The 22,178-nt window shown below is 40.4% G+C and overlaps 1 protein-coding gene across 1 annotated transcript in view; it reads left to right on the top strand.

The window, feature by feature from the left end:
* zmp:0000001236 (mastermind-like protein 2) overlaps positions 1-22,178 on the top strand; it is a 326,267-nt gene that overhangs the window by 222,563 nt on the left and 81,526 nt on the right. Inside the window, exon 2 of the mRNA XM_052026602.1 lies at positions 13,723-15,177. Coding sequence (XP_051882562.1) covers positions 13,723-15,177 — 1,455 coding nt within the window. The remainder of the gene's footprint in view (positions 1-13,722; positions 15,178-22,178) is intronic.

Raw genomic sequence — 22,178 nt, 5'->3', positions numbered from 1 at the left:
CAGTGTAGTGTTTGAAAAGGCAAAACATGCAACAGTGACTCATATTGTAGCATATAATAATGCTGACTTTGATGCAGTGAGACAGGGAAGATCTGTGATAAACTGGGGGAATCAGCTAATGGGTAAAACAATAGACAATCAGTAGAAGGAGTTCAATGAAAGTTTTAATATGATACTAGTTTATACTCTGAAATACAACTTGCCTTGATTAAGGCAAGGCATAAAACTAAAAAAGTAAAGTTGACAAATATGCAAAAACTGTTGCAGATTCTGTCATCTGGGAACAAATCAAAAAACTTAAGGTGACAAAATAGATTGTAAGACTTACAAAAAGATGAAAAGAAGCTTGCAAGGGGTAGTGTACAAAAAAGGGACTGGTAAGGAGCAATATGATGATGACACTGATAGTGTAAGAAAAACAAAAAAGGGAATATTGAATAATTTCTTTGAGACAAGATTTAGAGGGGAGATGTGCCGAATATCCTATGGAAACTAATACTGAATCAAGTACGGGGACTTGTCAAAATTAACAAGCAAGGTAACAGTACTAAAGTAAGTAAGGGCACTAAAGGGGAGCAAATGCCCATGATCAATGGTTTCTATCCCAGCGTTTCAAGGGCAATAGATGAGAAAGTTGCAGTCACTCTTTCAAAGTACTCCCAATTCAGGAACGATTCTTTGAATGAGAAACACTCCACTTTTTAAGAAAAGTGAGAAAGAGAATTAAAGACATTAGTCTAAGGTCGCTTATTAGGATGTCACTGAACCTTGAAATCAATAATACAGTGACTGAACATATGAAAACTTACCTAATCAGAGAGAGCCAGCATGGATTTGTAAAGGGAAAGTCATGACTGACAAATTTAACTGATATTTTTGAAGGGCTTTCTAAAGCTGTGGACAAGAGAATATTTATGAATGTTATTTATATGGGTTTCCAGAGGTTTTAGATAAAGTTCCTTATGAGAGATGTTGAAGATTGAAGATTGCAGAATTAGAGACGGTATTGATCTGTTTAGGAAAATTGCCAAGTAGTAGGAGACAAGAGAAGAGATAATTCGCAGGTACCCAGATTTGGCAATATGTCATGAGTGGTGTTGTGCAAGGATTTGTGTTGGCGCCACAGCTATTCACTGCATTTATAAATGAGCTGGATAATAGGATAGGAAGTCACATAATCAAGTTTACTGATGACACAGATAGGCAGTGATATAAGCAGTGTGGCTGGAAGCATGAAATAATAAAGAATTGTTAATAAATTAAGCAAAGGGAAAACTGGCAGATGGATTTCAATCTAGTAAAGAGTGAGTTCATCCTCTTTGAACTTAAAAAGGATAGATCAGAATGTGTTTTAACCAATTAAAACCCAGAAAATGAGGATCCAGAAATTTAGTTATTCCATATAACCATTGAATATTCTAGACTGATACAGAAAATAATCAAAATGTCTGATGGCAGGCTGGCCTTTATCTCTTGAGGACAAGAAAACAAGAGATTAGGAGTTATGCTACAGCTGTATAAATTCCTTGTTAGACTGCACCTGCAACACAGTACCCGCAGGACCGTGAACAAAAAGAGCACCATACTTTGTGAAATATCTGTTGACTGTAAAGGAAGCACAGCATAGATTTTCCAGGATGATACCTGGATTCCAACAAGTAAGTGACATGCAGTGATTACACAAGCTCAAGTTGTATTCCCTGGAATTTGGTCAAAATTTCAAGACATTAAGATAGTTTCTCATTGTCTACCCTAGGGTCTTTCTCCATTGAGTGCTCTTGTTTCCTTCCATATCCCAAAGACGTGAGGGTTGGTAGGTTAACTAGCCATGATAAATTTTCCCAAGTGGATGGGTAAATAGTAGAATCTAGGTTAAATTGATGGGAATATGGGGAGAATAAAATGAGATTAGTATAAATGGGTGTGTGATGGTTGGTGCAGACTCAGTCAGTGGAAGGCCCTGTTCCATGCTGTATGACCATGTCTCTAATCAGGTTATGGAGTCTAGGACCAAGAGAAAATTGCCAAGTAGTAGGAGACAGAGAAGAGATAATTAGCAGGTCCTCAAAATTGGCAAAGTGTCAAAATTCCAAAAAATAGAGCCTTATATTATGGGAAGAAAGATAGGAAGCATTTCTATACACAAATGGCAGGAATTTGGATTCTGCTGCTCAACACCAATTCCACCTTCCCCCCCCCCCCCCCACCCCACCCTACCCCACCACTACAAAGAGCTGTTGCTATGAGCTCAATATTGATTTAAAGTCTGAGTCTGACTGACACATGTAGAGTTAGGTCACAACTCGGCCATGATCTTATTGAATGGCAGAATAAGGTCAAGAGGTTAAATTACTTCTGTTTCTATGTTCCCAGAAGACATGAGACTGCACCTTCACTCATATTTCTTCTGTGTCCCGGACTTATGCTCTCACCCCCTCCCCTTTCCCCAGACAGAATAGAGGTAAAGTTTCCTTGGTACTTACCTTTTAACTCACCAGCCTTTGCGTCCAGCACATCATCCTTTGTTATTTCTGCCAGCTGCAATGGGATCCCACCAACAGTCACATCTTCCCCTTCCACCCTTTTTTGGTTTTCCTCAGGACTACTGTCTCCATGACATCCTAGTTTGCTCATCCCCATCCCCTGCCACTTTCCCCTGCAATCGCAGGAGTTGCAACACTTGCCCTACGCCTCCTCCCTCACCACCATCCAGAGACCTTCCCAGATCAGGCAAAGAGTCGCTTGTATCTCCTCCAATCTCATGTAGTGCATTTGGTGCTTGCAATGTGACCTCCGCTACACTGGGCAAACCAAACATGAACTAGACAACCATTTGCAGAGGACCTGTGCTTTGTCCGCAATGGCCATTCTGAACTCCAAGTTGCATACCATTTCAACTCAACTCCCCTCTCCACTCCCACAGCAACCTGTCTGTCCTCAGCCTTCTCCACTGCTGGGTGAGGCCAAGGCAAACTAGAAGAACAACACTTCATATTCCGCCTGGGTAGTCTACAACCCAACGTCATGAACGTTGAATTTTCCAATTTCAGGTAGCCTGCACTCCCTGTGCCCTTGTGCTCCTTTTTCTCTCCTTTTGGTCTACACAGGTTCTCCTGGTCCCCCTCCCCCACCCCACCCCTCCCCTGTCACCCAGTTTCATTCCTTTCTCCCACCTGCTCCCATCTGCCTATCACCAACACACTATACCTACTGCCTCCTATCCCCTCCCCCAATTGGTTCCATCTGTCCATCATCCCTCCCTTAACTGGCTCCACATCACCTTCCTTACTAATCAGATTGCAGCATCTTCAGCCTCTTGTGTCTTCACTTATCACCTTCCAGCCTCCGTCTCTACCTCCACCTTTCCCTACCCCCACCTGGCTCCCCGCTACACTCTCAGTCCTAATACATGGCCTTGACCCAAAATGCCAATTATCCCTTTGCTTTCACTGATACTGCCTGGCCCACTGAGTTCCTCCTGCAGTTTGTATTTTTTTGCTTCTGTGTTCCCTGATTCACTGTCTCCTCAAGCTCTTTGAGGATCATCCACCTCCTTTAAATCATTTCTTCCTTTTATCAATGTGCTGAATTGTCCATGCTTTTCTGAACTGCAGTGTTAGACTCCCTCTTCATCATGGAAATATTACAAGAAGCTTGCCCTGATCACTGAACATCACGTCTCAGCAGCCCCTCATCCCAATCCTTGCCCTCTTCAAAGTAAGAAAAATGACCAATGAAATGATGGGGCAGGGATCAGGGAAAGTGGTGATGAAGAGCAGAATTATTTCCTTGTTTTGTTACCACAAACAGGAGGATCATTCAGACCATTGTGTGAAGGAAAGGAGCTGGAATGAAAAACAAAAAAAATGTAGATGTTGGAAATTGGAGATAAAAATTAAAATGCTGGAAAACACTCAAAAGTTTGGGTAGCATACGTCAGAAGAAAAAGTTAACACTGCAGGTCAAAAAGCCTTCATCAGAACTGAGAAAGAGAGAAAATGCTTATACTTCAGCATTTTCTGTTTTCATTAGGTTGTTGATACTCTGTGTTTTACACATGCCCTGTTATGAAGCTCGGTCATGCCATGTTACCTTAAATAACTTTCATGCTGTGAATTTTACAATTTAATATAAAAGTAGTCTGAGGTACAAGTGAGTACATGTAATTATTTTTTTTCATGTGCTGCAGATTTTGTGGTAATTAAATAATTATTTTTAAAAAGAAAATCTTTAAGAGCTATGACTTTTAAGATTAGTTTACTACAAGTTAGGTAACTTTTTATCTTGCCCTCCCATCATTTTCAATGTGAGAGAACTGGTGTTCATTCTCATTCACTATATAAAAGCCTGTTTCCCATGACTTATGGAGAAACATGATAGGCTTCCATTGTTCTTCTGAATTTTTGCCTTTCTCTGACTTCACTAATGTGCTATAGCATGGATCTACAAAGGCCAGCAGCTCACTATGCCTCATCCAAGTGTGAGCTGAAGCAGTGAGCCCTGTTGGATCTGTGATGGTGGGGAGCATCACCATCTGGCTAGAGCTGGATTTTAACTGGAATGCACGTTCAGACTTCACAACAAAGATAAGATATCCTTGACTTTCTGTTGAAATTATAATGCCTTCATTTCCTTCTCCACAGTGGATGTGATTAATAAATGCAGCATCAATTTAAAACATTTCACAGTGCAAGTATGTCTGAATCCTGTAGGCAAGTACAATTTCTGTTGATTCGTGTATCTGTCAAAATTATGTTTGCATGATCAAAGTTATTTTCATTAAGTTACCATTAACTTTTCTTTAAAACTACTGATGTTACAGCTAATGATGTTCCTGCATCCCTTCATGTTTTAATTGAACTTCAGTTTGCATCTATTACCTGTTAATATTTAATTTCAGAAGCCAGTCAGTGTTGTATAGTACTTGGATGGCAGACTGTTTAGGAATACCATGTACAGTAGAAAGTACTTGAGGAGGAGTTGGGTGCCAGAAAATCATTCAGCCTGTAAATCACCAGTGTCTCAGGTGTCTCAGCAACTAAATTGACTTTGACCAGTTGCTGAGTAATTAGTTTGAATTTATTCGTCTGATCATTAGTTTTAAATTGTACATATTTTAAAAAGGTAAAAATACTTTAAATTGATTACTTTTTTTTAAAAAAGCATTATAAATATGCTTTAGGAAAGATGCTGCATCTCTACTTATTGGAGTATTTACTGGATTCATAAGAAAGGCCACATATGGGACCTCTTCTGGGAGCTTCAGATTTCACTTCAAACCTAGGACTGGATGTGAACGTCAAAGGGTAATTCCACGTGAAGAGTATTTTGGATTGCCCACATTGATAGTGTTGCCTTTAGGAATTCACTGGTGTTGGGAATCATGTGCACAAACTCACATTCCAACACTCTGTAATTCAACCAGCGGGCCTAAAATGGTGCACAAAACGTTTGTGCTGAGCTGGAATTGTTGCCTGTATTTTGTGCATACAGGATTGTACATGTAGGCTGTTGGCATGTAACATGACAACAAATAGCTTTAAGCGCTCTCTTGATGTCAAATGCAACCAAGGCCTGCAAGTCTGAACCGTAGGCCTCTTTTACTGTGAACTAAATTGCCTGATCTACCTGGGCTGCTGACAGGGAGTACAAATTGTATGTCTTCCTCCTGTCTGGATGGTAGGTTCTTCTTTAATTTTTATGCCTTATCTTATGCCTCCACCCATTTCACAGATTCCTGCTAATGTTCTCAGACACAACCCCAAGGGTTTTGGTCTGTCTCTGACCCTCCCACCAACCCACCGGTCTGGATCTTCTCTCCAAACTCTTAGCCCAGGTTTGGATCCTCTCAGCAGCCATTCCTGTCTAACCACCCTCCCCTTCCCCAAGGCTTTGGTGGTCTTCCTGACTGCACCCCATCCCAAGCCTCATTCCTTGAAGCTCCTGCTGATCCCACTGCCACATCTCATCACGATCATTCCTCCAATCTCTGTGATCTACCCCAACACCCAATGTCATCTTCATTCTCCAGATTGTCCAAAGGTTATGGTGCGGTGGCTTGGCAGAATATCCAAGCCTGGGGCTTATTCAAGTGAAGAGTTGTTGCAGGACAAATGTGATCTGAGAAGGGTCATGGACTTGAAATGTTGACTGTTTCTCTTTCCACGGATGCTGCCTGACTTGCTGAGCTTTTCCGGCATATTCTGAATTTTAGGGTGTTTTGCACAGTGAACTGCTGGACCCGGCCTCAAGTTGACACCCGTAGTTAGCGCCTCCTTGCACTCAAGTGAGTTGGATGTGGAGGGCTGCTATTGCTGGTTCTCTGTTCCCTTGTTTCACGGCCTCAGGAGCTTGTATGTTGCAGGGGTGTGATGTGGAGGTCCACACTGGAATGCCACTGAAGGTTTTGGCAGTAGGAAGAGTTGGAGTCAGGGCTTCGTCTCCCATCAAAGCTGCAGGGTATTTTAAATGTCCCTAACATTTAAAAACTATTAAAGGTGAGGTAAACAAATAAAAAATAAAGTATTGAAAACTTATTAAAAAAAAGTTATTTAAAAATAAAAAAAAAACCCTTGGTAATAACTGAAAACATTCAACAAGAACTTTTTAAAATTTCATACTTTGCTCATTGCTTCCCAACTCGCTGCTCTGGAATTCCCATTGAAATCTGTGTGGTCTCTGATCCTACACCAAGTCTGACTTGGATTCCATATAGAGTTGAGCAGTGAGGTCAAGTGTTGGAGGCAACAGCATTAATCACTCAGTAAATTTTTAACTCCCGTGTTCAGTAGTGTGGGCACAGAGAGTGGGAATTCCTGAAGTTTCCATGGCCAAGACATCGGAATGGTTAACTCCAGCCCTGAGTGTGATGGAAGGTTTCCGAAAAGGTGAATTTTAGATGGATAAGCCTATTGAAACGTATTCAATTTTCTGAAATAAAGAAGTGAAGGTCCACTGGATGATGATTGGGGTGAACATTTTAGATTGTAGGTAGACCATTTAATGGACTGTGTGAATCACATGGAAATGCAACTAATAATCCTCAAGCAATGTGTGGTTAGGAGATTGATATTTTGCTACAAAATGGCAGCTGTATGGAAAATAGTCCCATCAAAAACACTTAATGTTATAACAATTGTCCCTTTCAAAATTGAGTAAACATCTTCTTCAGTGGCCTAGTGAGTAAAGGCAGCACGACACATAATAGAAATTAGAAGATCTGTTCTTACAAGATCTGTGGCAACGATGCTTAGCATTCTTGGGCCAGGATGTAGCATTAGGATTGTTGATCGTAATTCGCTCCCCCACCCCTAACCTGTTGAAAAGATTTTTGCACTGTATTTACAAATGGCTGATTCTTATAGCAATATCCTGGATTGTGCCAGCTGGAAGTCACGTGGATTGACTCAGAAGTGCATTTAGAATGCCCAGTGGTACTTAAATCCTGACAATTCTTGAATTTTAAGATGTTGAGGGCATTGATCCATATTTCACTTGCTTTCTCTCCTGTGCTGTGTTGAGTCTGCTGCCTGCTCTTGGACAGTGAATTCCTTGTAACTCTCCCCTCACTCTGTACTGTGACCACACTAATTCTCCACACACTCTACTGTGACCACAGTTATTCTCCACACACACTGTACTGTGACCATGGTAACTCCCCCCACACTCTGTACTGTCACCACACCGATTCTCCACACACCTTGTATTGTGACCACACTAATTCTCCACACACTTTGTATTGTGACTACACCAATTCTCCCCTCACTCTTCACTGTGACCACACTGACTCACTCCTCACTCTGTACTGTGGCCACACTAACTCCCCTTTCACTCAGTACTGTGACCACACCAATTCTCTCCACACTCTATGCTGTGGTCACACTAACTCCCCACACACTTTATACAGTGACCATACTAACTCTCCCCACAGTCTGAACTGTGATGACACAAATTTTTATATATTAAGGTAGTTGAGGGATATAACAGCAAAGTGGTACTGATGTAAATGGCAGCCATGATATCATTGAATAATGAATCAGGCATAAGGGACCAAATGGCTTTCTCTTGCTTCTTTTATGTTCTTGCTGCCAATTTTAAGGGAAGGTGTTTGTTTTAAACATACAATCAAATGCTCTTTAGTTGGTTTGGTGGATTTTCGTGATACCCACATAGTGTAGATCGGCACCCTCACTCCAAAAGATTCAATGCATCTGTTGTAGAGCAAGCTGGGTGTGATTTCTGGTGACGAGACATGAATTGCCCATGGACAGCCCCATCCTGCTGTGGACAGTTATGGTCCCTGCCAATAACCTGTATAATGTTAACATAGTTAGTGATCAAATTTAATGCACTGTACTGCTAGCTTACCCTTAAATCTCAACTTTGTGCTAAAATAAGCTTTAGGGATTATATCTGTTCACTCAAATTTAACTTAAAATCATTATTTTCCTGTCTACTTTTTCACTAAAAAGAGTGTTGCATAAGCTATATTCAAATGTTATAGACTTCAGATCACAGGTCGCCTTTATATTGTCCATTACTGCTGTGGCCCTGCAGAGGAATAACAGAATACAGAAGCAGCTGAATGTCTATGTTAGGTTGAGTAAGATGTACTTAATTCCTATTCATGATACTGCATTCAGACACAACCAGGATTGTTTATATTCTATTGGAGAAAATTCATTTTCAAAGAGGGTGATTGGAATTTCCTCCGGGATTTTTCTGATTGACTTCAGCAAGAATCACAGATGAACTGCTTTAATGGGTTTCTGCCTCTCTTCTGCCAAAGTGATAATGTCTTTACCATGCAGAACGTCCCAAGCTGTTTCAAAAATAGTCGAGAATGGAGAGAAATATTCATTGATCAAGTCTTAGGTGCAGAATTATGTTGACAAAGTACATGATCAACTGGTGGCTCTGAGGAAGTCAGGGAGAGGAGCCAGATAAAGCAATAAATATGTGGTATGCTAGCTGAAAATTCTATCGTGATGGGTGGGTGGAGGGTATATGGTGAGGGGGGGAGGGGAGGGTGGTGACGTTGGGTCAAAGGATGGGGGTAGTTGTGGTCCTACAGTATGCCAAAATTGGGAAAGTAGAGAGAGTGAAAATCTTGAATAAATCAGCAGCGGTGTAACCAGGGGGCAGTTATGGATTCATTTGTAAACAAGATTATTTTGAAACAAATGTTGTTGAGGTGCAGAATCAGAGGGGGGCAGTGAGCTCTGGTGTAATTGGTCCATGAGGCAGAGCACCATTGAGGATTCAGAGGTGCAGAATTTTCAACAGATTGAAATTTATGTTGGGCAAAACCTTTTCAGTGGGAGCTTTGGATGCTGGAAATACTCCACAAGTCTGTGGAGAGTGAATTAGAGTTAACAATTGGGTGAGAAGTCATTGATGTGAAGCATTTACTGTTTCCTCATCAGTCTGACTGCTGGGTATTTACAGAATTTTCTGTTTTTAGTTCAGATTTGCATCTGTAGGAATTTGCATTTGACTGTTACAAATCAAACTGTTTCAAAGGATGATGATCAATCTTCACCTCCTATTTAATTGCTTGTATAGCTTGGTATGAATAATCTTTCTTGAATTTGAGGTAGTTGAAGAGGTTGCTGAAGGGATGGGGAACGCAATTAACCAGTGGCGATGACTTGCAGTGTTACATTTTTACCTGTGTTATCCAACTCCTCTTGAACTTCCACAGTTCAGTCATTCCTCTAAGCTGTTTCAGGCAATATTAACAACCTGCAATTCAATATAGATATTCAAAATGTTGGCCAAGATATCAAAAATATTGTTAACAATAATATTATTAACATAATATTAATAATATTATTATAATAAATAACAATGTTATTAATATTGTTAATAATAAAATAATAATAATAGCAAGTTATTCTGCAAAGTTATTCCCCATGAGCATAAAAACCTGGCCAACAAGTGTCAAGGAGTGTGCCCAAGGACCCATCATTGGTTCTCAAGCATTTGTCTCTGGGAACATACAAATGCTCCCTATTTTGGATTTGTAATGACTTGTATTTCAGCAGACACTGAGCCGAAGTTCTGCATAGTAAGCCTACCGAGTCTGGGAGTTGCTGGGTTAGATTTATTTGATTTTACATGAAAAGAACACAGCTGAGCAGTCTTTAACTTTGTTGGGTAGCCACCAGCACTGTAGCTGCAGCAGAACAATCATGCTGTGATGCCTTGGTCAACAGCATGACAACTTCTGCTGTGTCCAGTGCATACACAGCTTACTATCACAGGGCTGTAATTTTTTAGAGACTGGCACTTTAGACAGTGGGAAAAGCACTTTGTGAGTGAGACTGAGCTGAAGTTAATTAACTATCTTGCAATCCCGATGTGCAATGCTTCATCCTGACTGATCATACAGACCACTAGTAGTAATGATTGTCCACCACTGCCTTCTTGGTTTGGTTGAACTAGAAATTTTTCCTGAACTGTGGGGCTACTAAACTCTCTTTATATAGCATACCCTTCCGGATAGATTGTCTTGTGGCTTCACTAGTTTCATGAAAATACAATGAGGTAGTGGTATTAATCTTCTGATGGTGGTGATAGAGAAATAAACAGTGTATTGGAATGCATGACTATAGAATATAGTGGTATTCATTTCCTACTGCTGCTGGTGGTTGCAAATTAGAATTGGAAGCTCAGTTTTGATCTGCTAGATCAGTCCTTAGTCCATCCCACTATCAAGGTGATGTTCCACTACAGAGATGAGATTTTAAGTTCACAAGGACTATGTGGTAGTTACTTCTGCATGTTGAGCTTAATAGTCTGCAACAGATAAGTTTGTTCCTTTATTACCAAACACAGGGCTCATCTGAGATTTATAACAGGGTGTGCTGGAAATGCTATTGATGCTGGCCCTATTTTATGTGCAACTTGTGTGCCTTAGTAATATGTTATGTTACAGCAATCTACTGAGCAGATTTTGTGTGCATTATTGCTTTATAATAAACTAGTTCTATTAGAAATTAGAGATACTATAAGCTTTTTTTGTTTCCAATTATGCAATTCTTTCTTTGAGGTACATACTTCCTTTGCTCAGCCAAGCCTCACAATGCCAGTTGTAATAGATCTTCAAGTTGTCTAATTTGATGGTGTGTGGGGCAGAGAGAGCAAAGCCTGCTACAAACATCAGCTGCACTGGAAAAGTTGCTGTTGTTACTTGGCCATTCTCTTGTGAAAAAAATGAAATTATTCTTTTAAATAAAAATATACCTTGTGATTATTATGTTTGTTTTCAGTAATTAAAATACTTTTATATGTATTGTTAAACCCAGATTGCACCAGCAAAGAATTAGTGTGAAATGAAAAATATTCAATTTACAATCCTGCAGATATCTTCTTTTACTATCCCCAAGTGTAATTCTGGGAAAATACTAATAATTGCAAAAAATAAAGAATAAATAGTTGCTTGATTATTGAGGCATTCACTTGAACATCTGGAGGATACTTTGCTGTATATATAATTCTTGCTAGGTTATGATTTCATTACTGGTATTATTCCTAATAGTTTGCTTACTCAATTGAAACAACTGTCTTATAAGTAAACCATAAAGAACCAGCCATTTTTCTGCCTGGCTTTGTAAACCAAGACCCAAATTTAAATGTATTTTGCCACAATAATTGGGAATAACTCCATTAATGAGTGTTTGTTTACTTAGTGAAGTGAGTTCTATATCATTAATGACCTAGTCCTGGAAAGAGGGATATAATTAAGTACTGGCCACCTTGATAAGAAACAGAAGCAACTATCTCCCAGCACCCCCTGCCCATGCATCTGAATGGCAGACAGATGCTGAAACAACTGGCAGCATGAGATTAGCAAGAACCCCAAGAACTCTTGATAGAGGCATAGGTATAAAACAGGTACCCTTCCACTTTTCCCATAGATTTTGTTGGGATCAGTGCCTGAAGAAATGGCATATTTCTGGTCTGTTGGGATTTTACAGACAATATTTCTGCACTGGTTCATTCTTTAGCAGGCAAGAATACATTTACTAGAGGGATGAAGATAAAGTGAAAGTGTCAAAACTTCACAGCTGAAAGCAGATATAGAAAGCCCCCTCTGGTCGACTGGAGCAGACTATTTTCAAAAACTTCAGCACAATCAAAAGGGGTCTTTTTTAATTCCTAGGGGTTAGATTTTTAAAATACGACCCTTACAGAGAGTTAATTCAATTTCTATCCAGTGATGCAACTAGACTTTGGCCTCTGGCACTGCTGACTGGCCCATGTAGCATCTTGCACACTCCCCCATCCAACAAATGCCCTACATCTGGCAATGCAAGCAAAGTGGCAGAATGGGGCACTGCAGTTAGTGCTGCTACTCACAGCCCCAGTGACCTGAGCTCAATCCTGACCTCCAGTGCTGTCTGTATGTAGTGTGCACATTCTCCCTGTGACTAAATGGTTTCCCGAGTGCCCTTGTTTCCTCCCAGATACATGCTTGTAGTTAATTGTCTACCGTAAATTACCCCAAGTGGAAGTAGTTGAGGAGTCAATGGGCAGATGAGAGAGAGTAGGTTACAAATATAGGGAAATGGGGTTAATGGGATGACTGTGAGAGCCCACAAACTTGATGGGCTGCATAGCCTCTTTCTATGTTGCATGGAAATATAAGATGAGGTGTCCAGTGGGTCCTGTTTAAATAGCCCATAGGACCTCAGAATGGATGCAGTTTGGTGTGTGTGTGTGTGTGTGTGTGTGTGTGTGTGTGTGTGTGTGTGTGTGTGTGTGTGTGTGTGTGTGTGTGTGTGTGTGAGAGAGAGAGAGAGCAAGAGAGATGCTTGATCCTATTGCTGAGTGATATTTGAGTACAGTAATAATGGAAACATCCTTCTGTGCAGTGTACTCTTGATCAACACAAGCAGGCCAGCAGTGCAATTATTGCTGTTGTCTTTTCAAGCATCATCTCAAGAGAGAGCACTTCAAAATATGGTCCAATAGAGCACAATTGGATGTAGGCCTGCCACCAGGAATGGTGGTGATAACTTGGGGTGGCATTAAGCCCGAGTTGCCTGATTTTTCCACCTTCCTGTAGTTATTAATGCCAGTGCCCTAGAAAAATTTAAGAGAGTGGTGTTGGAGGAATGCTTCTTCAAACCTTAAAGAGGCTTTTAAGAAGCCTTAGATTTTTCAACACTGTGTAATCAACTGATAGTGTCTAACATTGCTTCAAGGACACAAATACCTTGACCCACTGAGCTCTTTAAAGCCTTAGATTACAAGGAGTAAGAGATTCTTTTGCTGGTACTTCCTAGTTCAACAGTTTGGAAGGGATCTGGCATTTTATTGAAGGCTACTATGCTGAGCAGTGAGTGTATCAGCCTATAACCCAGCATGTATCCTTCATCAGTGTGTTAGTTCCACTCCAAGTCTGGAATAATCCTTCCCTTTAAAATAGGGGCCAGTATTGGATGATGGATGGCTGGCAGGTATTGGATTTTCTGTCTGTTGGCAGGAGGATGCCAAAGATGCAACCATGTTGGCATAGGTATCCATTGCAACCAGGAAAATGAGGTGCTGGCTCACCAACTCATCACGTTCCAATGGCTGAGATCCCAGTGTGATATATCAAATTGTGGCACATGTAGTTTAGGTAATTTCTTGTTAGCATTTGCTTTTTACATGGAGGGTTAATAAATGTTACTACAGCTAAAGTAAGTGTTAATGAATTTTCTCTCTTTTTAGTTACAGGGCTCCATCAAGAGAAAGCTGGAAGGAAATGCTTCACCCGTCAACAATGATAGACCAAATGGCATTTCTGATGGGGCTTTCCAAATGGATATTAAGAGAATAAGAGTAGATGAAGGTGGTCTTGCAATTGGCCAAAGTGGACACCAGCTCAGTAATGGACAAGGTCAAACCCTGCAGGGTTCAGTCACAATGGGACCTGGAACTCCAGGAAAAGATGGGAGCTTGATTGGAACCACCCAAGCCAATGGTGGCGATGCCAGTTCTGGCTTCAGCTTGCCACTCAACAAGGAGATGAAACAGGAGCCAGCAGAGAGTGTTTCATGCAGCGAGCATTTAAACAACCAAATCTCTAACAACAACATGCTGTTTGAATCCAAAGATGATCTAGGAATGCAGCTGCTTGATCCGGATTTGCAAGATTTATTTGATGAATTGACAAACATGTCTGGTGTTCCCCCATTGAGTGATATTGACCTGGACAACATGTTAAACCCCAGCATTAGAAACGAAGAATCATTCAACATAGACATTGGTCAGCAAAACCAGAGCAGTACACCAAAGCCGCATTCACAGTTGGACAATCCAACAGTAAAAACTGAATACTCACCTGGTTTTACCCAGGCATCAGTAGGGTCACCCCAAATGCGGCCTCCTTCCACAGGGCCCCCCTATTCCATGGCGAATACAGCCATGTCTGTTCCTTCGCCCATCTCCTCTGCAGCTCAAAGTCAAAACCAACCACAGCAATCTTTACCTTCTGCACCAAACAGAGGCCTGTCCAATTGGCATGACCTGTCTCATGCACAGCAGCTGAAGAAGATTGCAGATAATCGACAACAGCATGCCATGCTGCAGCACCAGCAGCAAAATCAGGCAGCTAGTTGGCCACCTGCTCCACAATCAGGTCCTTCGTCAGGAAATTTTGGCCAGGAGAAAATACCCAGTCCCTCCCTCCACCAGCAGCCTTTTAGCTCCCCAAATTCTCTGCTCACTGGTGTGTCCACCAACAGCAGTCAGACAAAAAACATGAATAACTGCCTCTATAAGACTCCAACCGCCGCACAGACTGGCCACATGGACATGATAATTCACCAGCAGCAACAACAGACACACAGTATAAGTCGCAGCTTGATGAATACCAATTCTGCATCACCAGACCAGCTGTCATACAGTAACACCAAGCCCTTGTCTCATTTTGATCCAGAGCCAGGCCAGATCCCTTCAATCCTGGGTACTCAGACCAAGCCTTCTGTCTTGCATTATACACAGCAGCAGCAGCCTTCAGCACCAGTACAGCAGCAGTCTGCTCCACCATCAGGTCACCTCCAAAGTCAAGCAATCCAGCGGGCGCAGTTACCAATTGCACTGCAACAAAAAATGCTGCTGCAGAAGATGCAACAAAGCCAACAGCCTTCAGCATTGCAGTATCCTCTGTCCCAACATCGACAGGTATGAGTTAGCCTTTTGCAAATGTCTGAGGGTATCAATGAAATAAACATTACATTTTGTTCCTTCTTTTATTTTGAATCTAGGAACATGTTTGTCAAGTTACCTGCTGATCATGGTCAACTTACTGCTGCTTAAATAACAGGTCTGCAGTAGTGGCTGATGAGAATGATGTATATTGTTCACAGATACCTCCATCACAATATGAATGCATGTCCTGCCAACAGGTTGACTGATGCTTATCATGGGTATTAATGTTGCAATGGTTTGAGTGCATCATAATCTTACTGTGCCAGATCCACCATTGCAACAATTTAAAAGTCATTGCTTGGAATTTAAATAATTATTCCATTAAAGGCTTTTATTGTAATATTAAAGATTTTAAGAATGTTTAAACATTCAGTGATGTTGAAATTTTAATGGGGCTGTATACCAGTCCTGAAATACCTTGGGGAATCTCCATTTGTAAGTAATTGCAGGATATGATGTTGGCAGTTTAGCTTTGGATAACTTGTGGTTTATATGTAAATAAAACATGAGGTTGGTCCCGGCTGGAGTACTGTGGCCAATTTTGGGCACCACAATCTATGAAGGATGTAAGAGAAAGGCATAAAAGAAATTTGCCAGAATTGTTCCAGAAGTGAAGGATTGGTAGACTGGAGCAGATGTGGTTGTTAACCTTTGAGCACAGAAAGTAAAGAGTAGATTCAAAAGAGTGTTGACTGTCTGGAAAGAAGGGAAGAAGGATTTGCAATTCCATAGTGAATTTTATTCACTGGCCAAGCTCCAAATTTCCACTGTGCAAATATTTAAAATTGACAGCTAAAAAAGAAAAGCTGGTCCATTAAGACCATCCATGTCATCCTGGACAGCTGTTATTTGCTAAACAATTAATCTCTCACCTGATCTCTTCACCCAGCTCTTACTCACCTCTGCTGCCACATAATCTGAGTGAATCTAAAAAAAATCACAGGACCAATAAGGATAAAAAAAACTTCATAAAATTGCTTTTAGAACACATGGAGTGAACATTAACCGGGTGTCATCTTTTAACTGCACTCGCATTTACACTTTGTTCCAGTCAGGAATCAGTCCTGCTCCCTCTTAAAGCCAGAAGAAAGTCAACACCCACCACACCTGCTAATGATATATTCTATTGGCTCTCAATTCCCTGGAGAGGAAGAGTTCCAACATCCAGTTTATTCCTCCTCTTACATAATTTAAGCTTGTGTTCCCTGGACCTCTCCAATCTATTGCTTGGTAGTAATCACCAATAAGGACTCTGTCCTGCTCTTTAATTAATTTATAGATCTTGAGAAGTTATTTTCTGTAAATCTGGAGATTCCAGCTTTCTTATGGACCTATCCTGAGACCTTTGAGTAAAATGGCCAAATCTGGGTATAGTGCTGAAGAAGTAATCTGAATACCAATGTTTATAACATCAGAATGATATGCTTGGATTTATATTGAATGGTTATCTTTCAGGAGGCTAATAGCTTGTTGGTTCCAGTTACAATTTTCTACATTACCTATGAATCTTCAATGAGCTATGAACAACATGACCAGCTTTTTTTTTAGTGTTTACGGTTTTGTCTTACAATCAGTTTGGGTGAAGCTTTCAAGAATTTTTTTAATGTTACTGTGCTGAGGAACCAACAAGGGAACAGAATGGGTTAATTATCTTGCATTTGAAGAACTTATGGGGCGCACTGATCATATTGTAATAGAATTTCCTATGGAGTTTGAAAGTGATGTAGTTGCATGTAAATCTAGGGTCTGAAATAGACAAGACAACTAATTATAAAGAATGATTCAGTTTAGAAGATTGAAAAACAAGTTTAGATGTAGTAGTTTAAAAAAAATTCAGAGTATGCAATACATACACATTGCATTAAAGGATTAAAATCCAAGGAGGAAAGTGGTCCAACTGTGGCTAAAGTCAAAGATATTTTTAGATTATAAGAAGAAGCTTATAACATTGCCAAAAAGTGTAGTTATCCTGAAGATTGGGAGGTCTTTTAGAATTCAGCATGGGATGACTGGGAAATTGATAAAAGAGGAAATAGAACGAGAGTAAATAGAAACAAACAGGAAAACTGACTGTGAAAGTACTTCCTTATTTAGTAGTACCCATGCACCTATTCTATCATACATGTCCATCAACTCCTCTCTGATTCTTTCTTGCCATAAACCAAAACTAAAGTGCAATTTACAGTAGCCAATTAACCTACTTTGGGATGCAGGAGGAATCCAGAATACGTGCCAGAAACCTATGGAATCACAGAAGAACACGCAAATTCCATACAGACGGCCTCTGAGATCAGGATTGAACTTGAGTCCCTGGAGCTGTGAAACAACAGCTCTACCTGTTGGACCAGCATTCCACCCTTGTAGATGAATCACAGAAAGCTAATAGACATCAATAATAGGCTGCCTACAATTTAGAAGTTGTTTAGCGTAAAGAAGAGTAAATATGAGGCCTTGCTGAGACTATTAATTAAGGGAGAATCTATCTGAAGATTCATCAGATTGAATACTGGGAATTGTGCCCAGGGCATGAGTTTGAGAGGTTTCTGTGCATTGCTGTCTGAGGAGGGATTGAGTAGACTAGTCAGACCTTCCCTAGAATTTTAAGAATGAGAGCTGACATTGAAGTGTGTGCCGTCCTGGTCATTTCTGAGCAGATTCTTCTGACTGTGTTGCTGTTGGAACCAAAGATCACCATCTCAGAGTTTGGGGTCAGTCACAAGGAACCGTAATGAAGAGAGATTTCTTAACAGGGAGAGGTGTAAATCTTAGTCTGACAGTATAGTCAAGACAAGACCTTATGGAGTAGGCAAAAGTGTGGGAAGGTAAAATCAAGGTAGAAACGAAAGAGAAAAAGAGCAGGCTTGGCCCATTCCTGCTTTTTCTACTGTTACCCGGGATCCACAGGTTTTGTTGTCAAATGCAAGTTTATTTCCAAATGCCCAACATCACTATCTAGATCATTAATCAAGGCAATGAAGAGTAAATGAGGCATGATCGATCACTGGGATACATCAGCAGTGCTGTATCTCCAAACTGAGCTGCATCCATTAACAACAACATTTTGGCTGCAGGATTTGAGGCAATTTCTAATCCTGCATTTCAAACTTTTACTGATACAAGGAGGCAATCTTGCATGAATTACTTATCAAAGGCTTCCTCAAACTTCGGATAGACGATGTGTACTAAGAAAAACTACTATATTTGTTAGGCACTAAGCAAAATACTGGTTATTTCACTGCTATGTGATTGGAAATGTCCTATTCACAGAGTGAAACATACTAATGATTGTTTCCAACTTGTTCCATATCATTCTGGAAATTCAACCAGCCATTTCCAAGCATGAGTTATGTTGTGAGTCGGATGCAATTTCTGTATCAAATGCACGTCAAATTACATCCTTGCCCTTTCAGTGGTCTTTATAAAGCAGTCAGGGAAATCAGACCATCATTGGACACTCCTCAGATAACTTCATATTGTCAGATTGTCTCCATAGTACAATGCTGGAGTTAAATCTCGTGTTTAACTTTCTATTCTCTGGATACCTCCATCCATATGCCCCTGCTCATGAGTAGTTGCTACATAATACCCTCCCAGACTAGCCACAGCCCCAGCTGACACTTTTTTGTTTTGAAAAAAATGTGCAGTCCATTCAGTAAGGCCTTGGCTGCTGCTGGTTTGCATTGGCAGCCCTAAGACTGAAGCAGTGACTGGTAAGCCTCTGTTCAGCCATGTAGTGCACTCATAAAGGTACACCAGGTGCACCTTTTCTTTGGAAACATTGCAGCCTTCCAATGGTCAAGTTCTTTTCACAGTGATCATGAAGGGCATCCATTAAATCCCTTGTTGCACTGATTGGTGTCAAGCTGATAGAACTATAGTTTGCTGGCTTCAATTTGTACTCCTTTTTTAAAAAAAAGTCAGAACTAAATAAGCTTCCATTCCCACAAAACTGCCCTGGATTTAATGAACTAATCAAGATATGGGAAAGGGCTCACAGAGCAACTATTTCATCTCCTTGATCACTTTTAGATGGATATTCCTGGACCAGGAATCCCATTAGGATTGAGTTTTCCTAATCTAATCTGTTAAAATTAAGAATGGTTTTCAATACCTATAATCTGGAACATAAGAATCATCTACAGGAGTACAGATTGATACAAAGTAGTTAGCAGGTCTGCCATAACTGGAGAATAAGTTTGCCTATCCAACAATGTCCTTCAAAGATTCTATAATATCCTTTTGGTCTTTAACTCCCAACAAAGCAAATACACCTTTCACCATTAGTGGCATAATTATCCACCCAGCTATCCTTACATCTTTCTTATTCTGTCCAATACTTTTCTCTATTCTCCCATGAGCTGAATACCGTAAATGTGTCAAGAGCCTTTGGTTTCAATCCAATTTGCCTCTGTACAGTCCTGATCATCCATTGTGGTTTTGTTCAAATATGTCCTTGTAACCATTGGGACCCATGTGGCTTTGCTCTGTTTAACTATGAATTTAAATGGAGCTGTATGTCCTCAGGGTATATTGCTTATCTAGTAGGGTTGGTTAATCAATTATTACTAGCCCTTCAGCTGTTTTTGTGAAGTTAAAATCTGGGAACTGCATTAGATTCATTGTAGTCTTGCACATCAATGAAATTAATCCTAATTACATTATCATAACTGGCCAATATTCCCCTATGCTAAAACTAAGATCTAGAATGTCTTAATCCCTTGTTGCCATGTGTAGTGTAAGGAAACAGTCTTGGGGATGGTAATACAGTGGATAAATTACTGGACTAATATCCAGAGGCATGGACAATTGATCTGGATATTGGAACCCACTTTGGTAGCTGGGGAATCTAAACTAATGATTATATCTTGAATAAAATGCTAGTATCAGTAATGGTAAATGTGAAACCATTAGATTGTCGTAAAACCCAGCTAGCTCACTAACATACTTTGGGGATGTTTTTAGCCAGGCCGGCCCATATGTGACTCCAAACCTACACCAATGTAAAATGGCTAATGAGGCAGTCAGTTCAGGGTCATTATGGGATGGTCAACAAATGTATGCTGAGCCAGCAATGTTCACGAACCATAAACAAATAAATGAAAAAAATCTAGTGTCCACAAAAGTCAGATAGATGATTCACCATTGGACTGTTCAATTTTGTCGATATTTTTCAAACCTCCAACGTATTGTGTTTCTTTTAAACATACAAAATACCACATTGTTCTCTTTTTATGCAGTTTCATAATCACCTCCCACCAAACTGTAACACATATTCAGTGCCAAGCAGATCAGTCAAAGCAAGGGGTTGCTCTCCAAATTAACTGTCTGAAGTGTGAACACAAACATACTGAGCTATCTGCACAATTTATGCTTGATCATTGCTACCTAACCTCCAACTAAATGGATCTGGTAAAGTAAGTGTTTTTACAGAGGATACTTCCACGCGACATTGAAGGAGGTGTTTCGGCTCATAAAGACTTAGTCATATTCCCCCGCATATTTCCTGGTAAACTATTCTCTCTCATATCCCTATCAACTCCCCCGGATTCTCCTGCCACCCACTTACACAAGGGGCAATTTAAGGTCAGTTAACCTATCAACCTGCATGTCTTTGGGATGTGGGAGGAAACCAAAGTACCTGGGGAAAACTCATGAGGTCACAGGAAGAACATGGAAAGTCCATACAATGAGCACCAGAGTTCAGGATCAAATTTGGGTCACTGGAGCTGTGCAGCAGCAACTCAATCTGCCAAGTCACTATGCCAACCAGACAAATCTGACTCTGTTGTCCTCTGTCAGTCTAGCTGTAGTAGTGCCACTACAATCAAAAAAATCGATCAACAGTTTTAACATCAAGTGATTACAGTCTTTGTAAATAAGAAAAGTTACAGGATTGGTATATAGCTTGCAGTACCACACCGATACCAAAGAAAATTGTCTTTTATTTATTTCAACAGAACACCTTTAAAAGGAGACATGTTTGTTTTTAGCTTTCTGTGCAAGTGGGCAAGTCCTTGGGGCAAAGAAGTTAATGCAGTTAGCACTAAAATTTGAAGATGAATCCTGTATTTGAGTGTCACTAGCTCAGCAGAGATAGATTTTGAATGCTTAGGAAGGTGAGTTTCATTGAACTGGCTTATAGCTATTGCACATGTTGTTACTCTGTGAGTAAATGAGCAACATATTAATCAAAGGTGAAAGCATGCCACACCATGCTGAGTGTTCACATGCATAGGACTGACATAAAACTGTGGCAAGGTGTTGCTGAGACTGCATTCTGCACAGCCTTTTATTCACACATTTTGGACAGCAGTAGCAAAATATGACTCTGATTAACTCCAGAACTCATTTCATTTTAGGTTTACCTTGGGCTGAATTTAATCATGTAACAGACTCATGGTTAAAAAGTAATACAAAGAAAAATAATTGCAACAGAGCTGTGCTCCTCAGCATAGTGGATGCTCAGGCTAACCAGCTGTCAGGCCTCCACTTAATTAGAAGCCTAATGCTTGGATGCAATCAGTTCACTAATATTTCTATTCCTGTGCCTGAGTAAAATAGGACTTGGTTAGCTATTGTATCTTTCAAGGTTAGTTTTAAACTTCGAAGTATACAGTAGAACTCCAATAATTTGTTATCCTATTATTTGGAATTCCCGATGGCTCGGCATCTGGCTCACCCAGTTCTGTTTCCTGCGCTCCCTTTACGCACAACAGTGCCCTTGCCCAACCCTCCTTTTAAGCTCATCCAGGCCCTCCATTTAAGCTAACCATGGGTCCATCCTTACACTCCTCTTCAACTGCAGAGGGGCCCGTCCCACACTCCTTTTAAGTTCAGCAGGGCTCCATTTACACACTCTATTTACACATTCCATTCTCATGCTCCTTTTTGAACTAAGCCCAGCCCCATTCCTGTGCTCCATCTTTGTGAACTGATTGGAAATATTTTTATGCCACTGTGTAACATCTTAAAAA

Source organism: Pristis pectinata, chromosome 11, assembly GCF_009764475.1.
Source record: "Pristis pectinata isolate sPriPec2 chromosome 11, sPriPec2.1.pri, whole genome shotgun sequence".
NCBI classification, from domain to species: domain Eukaryota; kingdom Metazoa; phylum Chordata; class Chondrichthyes; order Rhinopristiformes; family Pristidae; genus Pristis; species Pristis pectinata.
The sequence above is the reverse complement of the archived record's forward strand: the minus strand, read 5'-3'. Positions and strand labels throughout refer to the sequence as shown.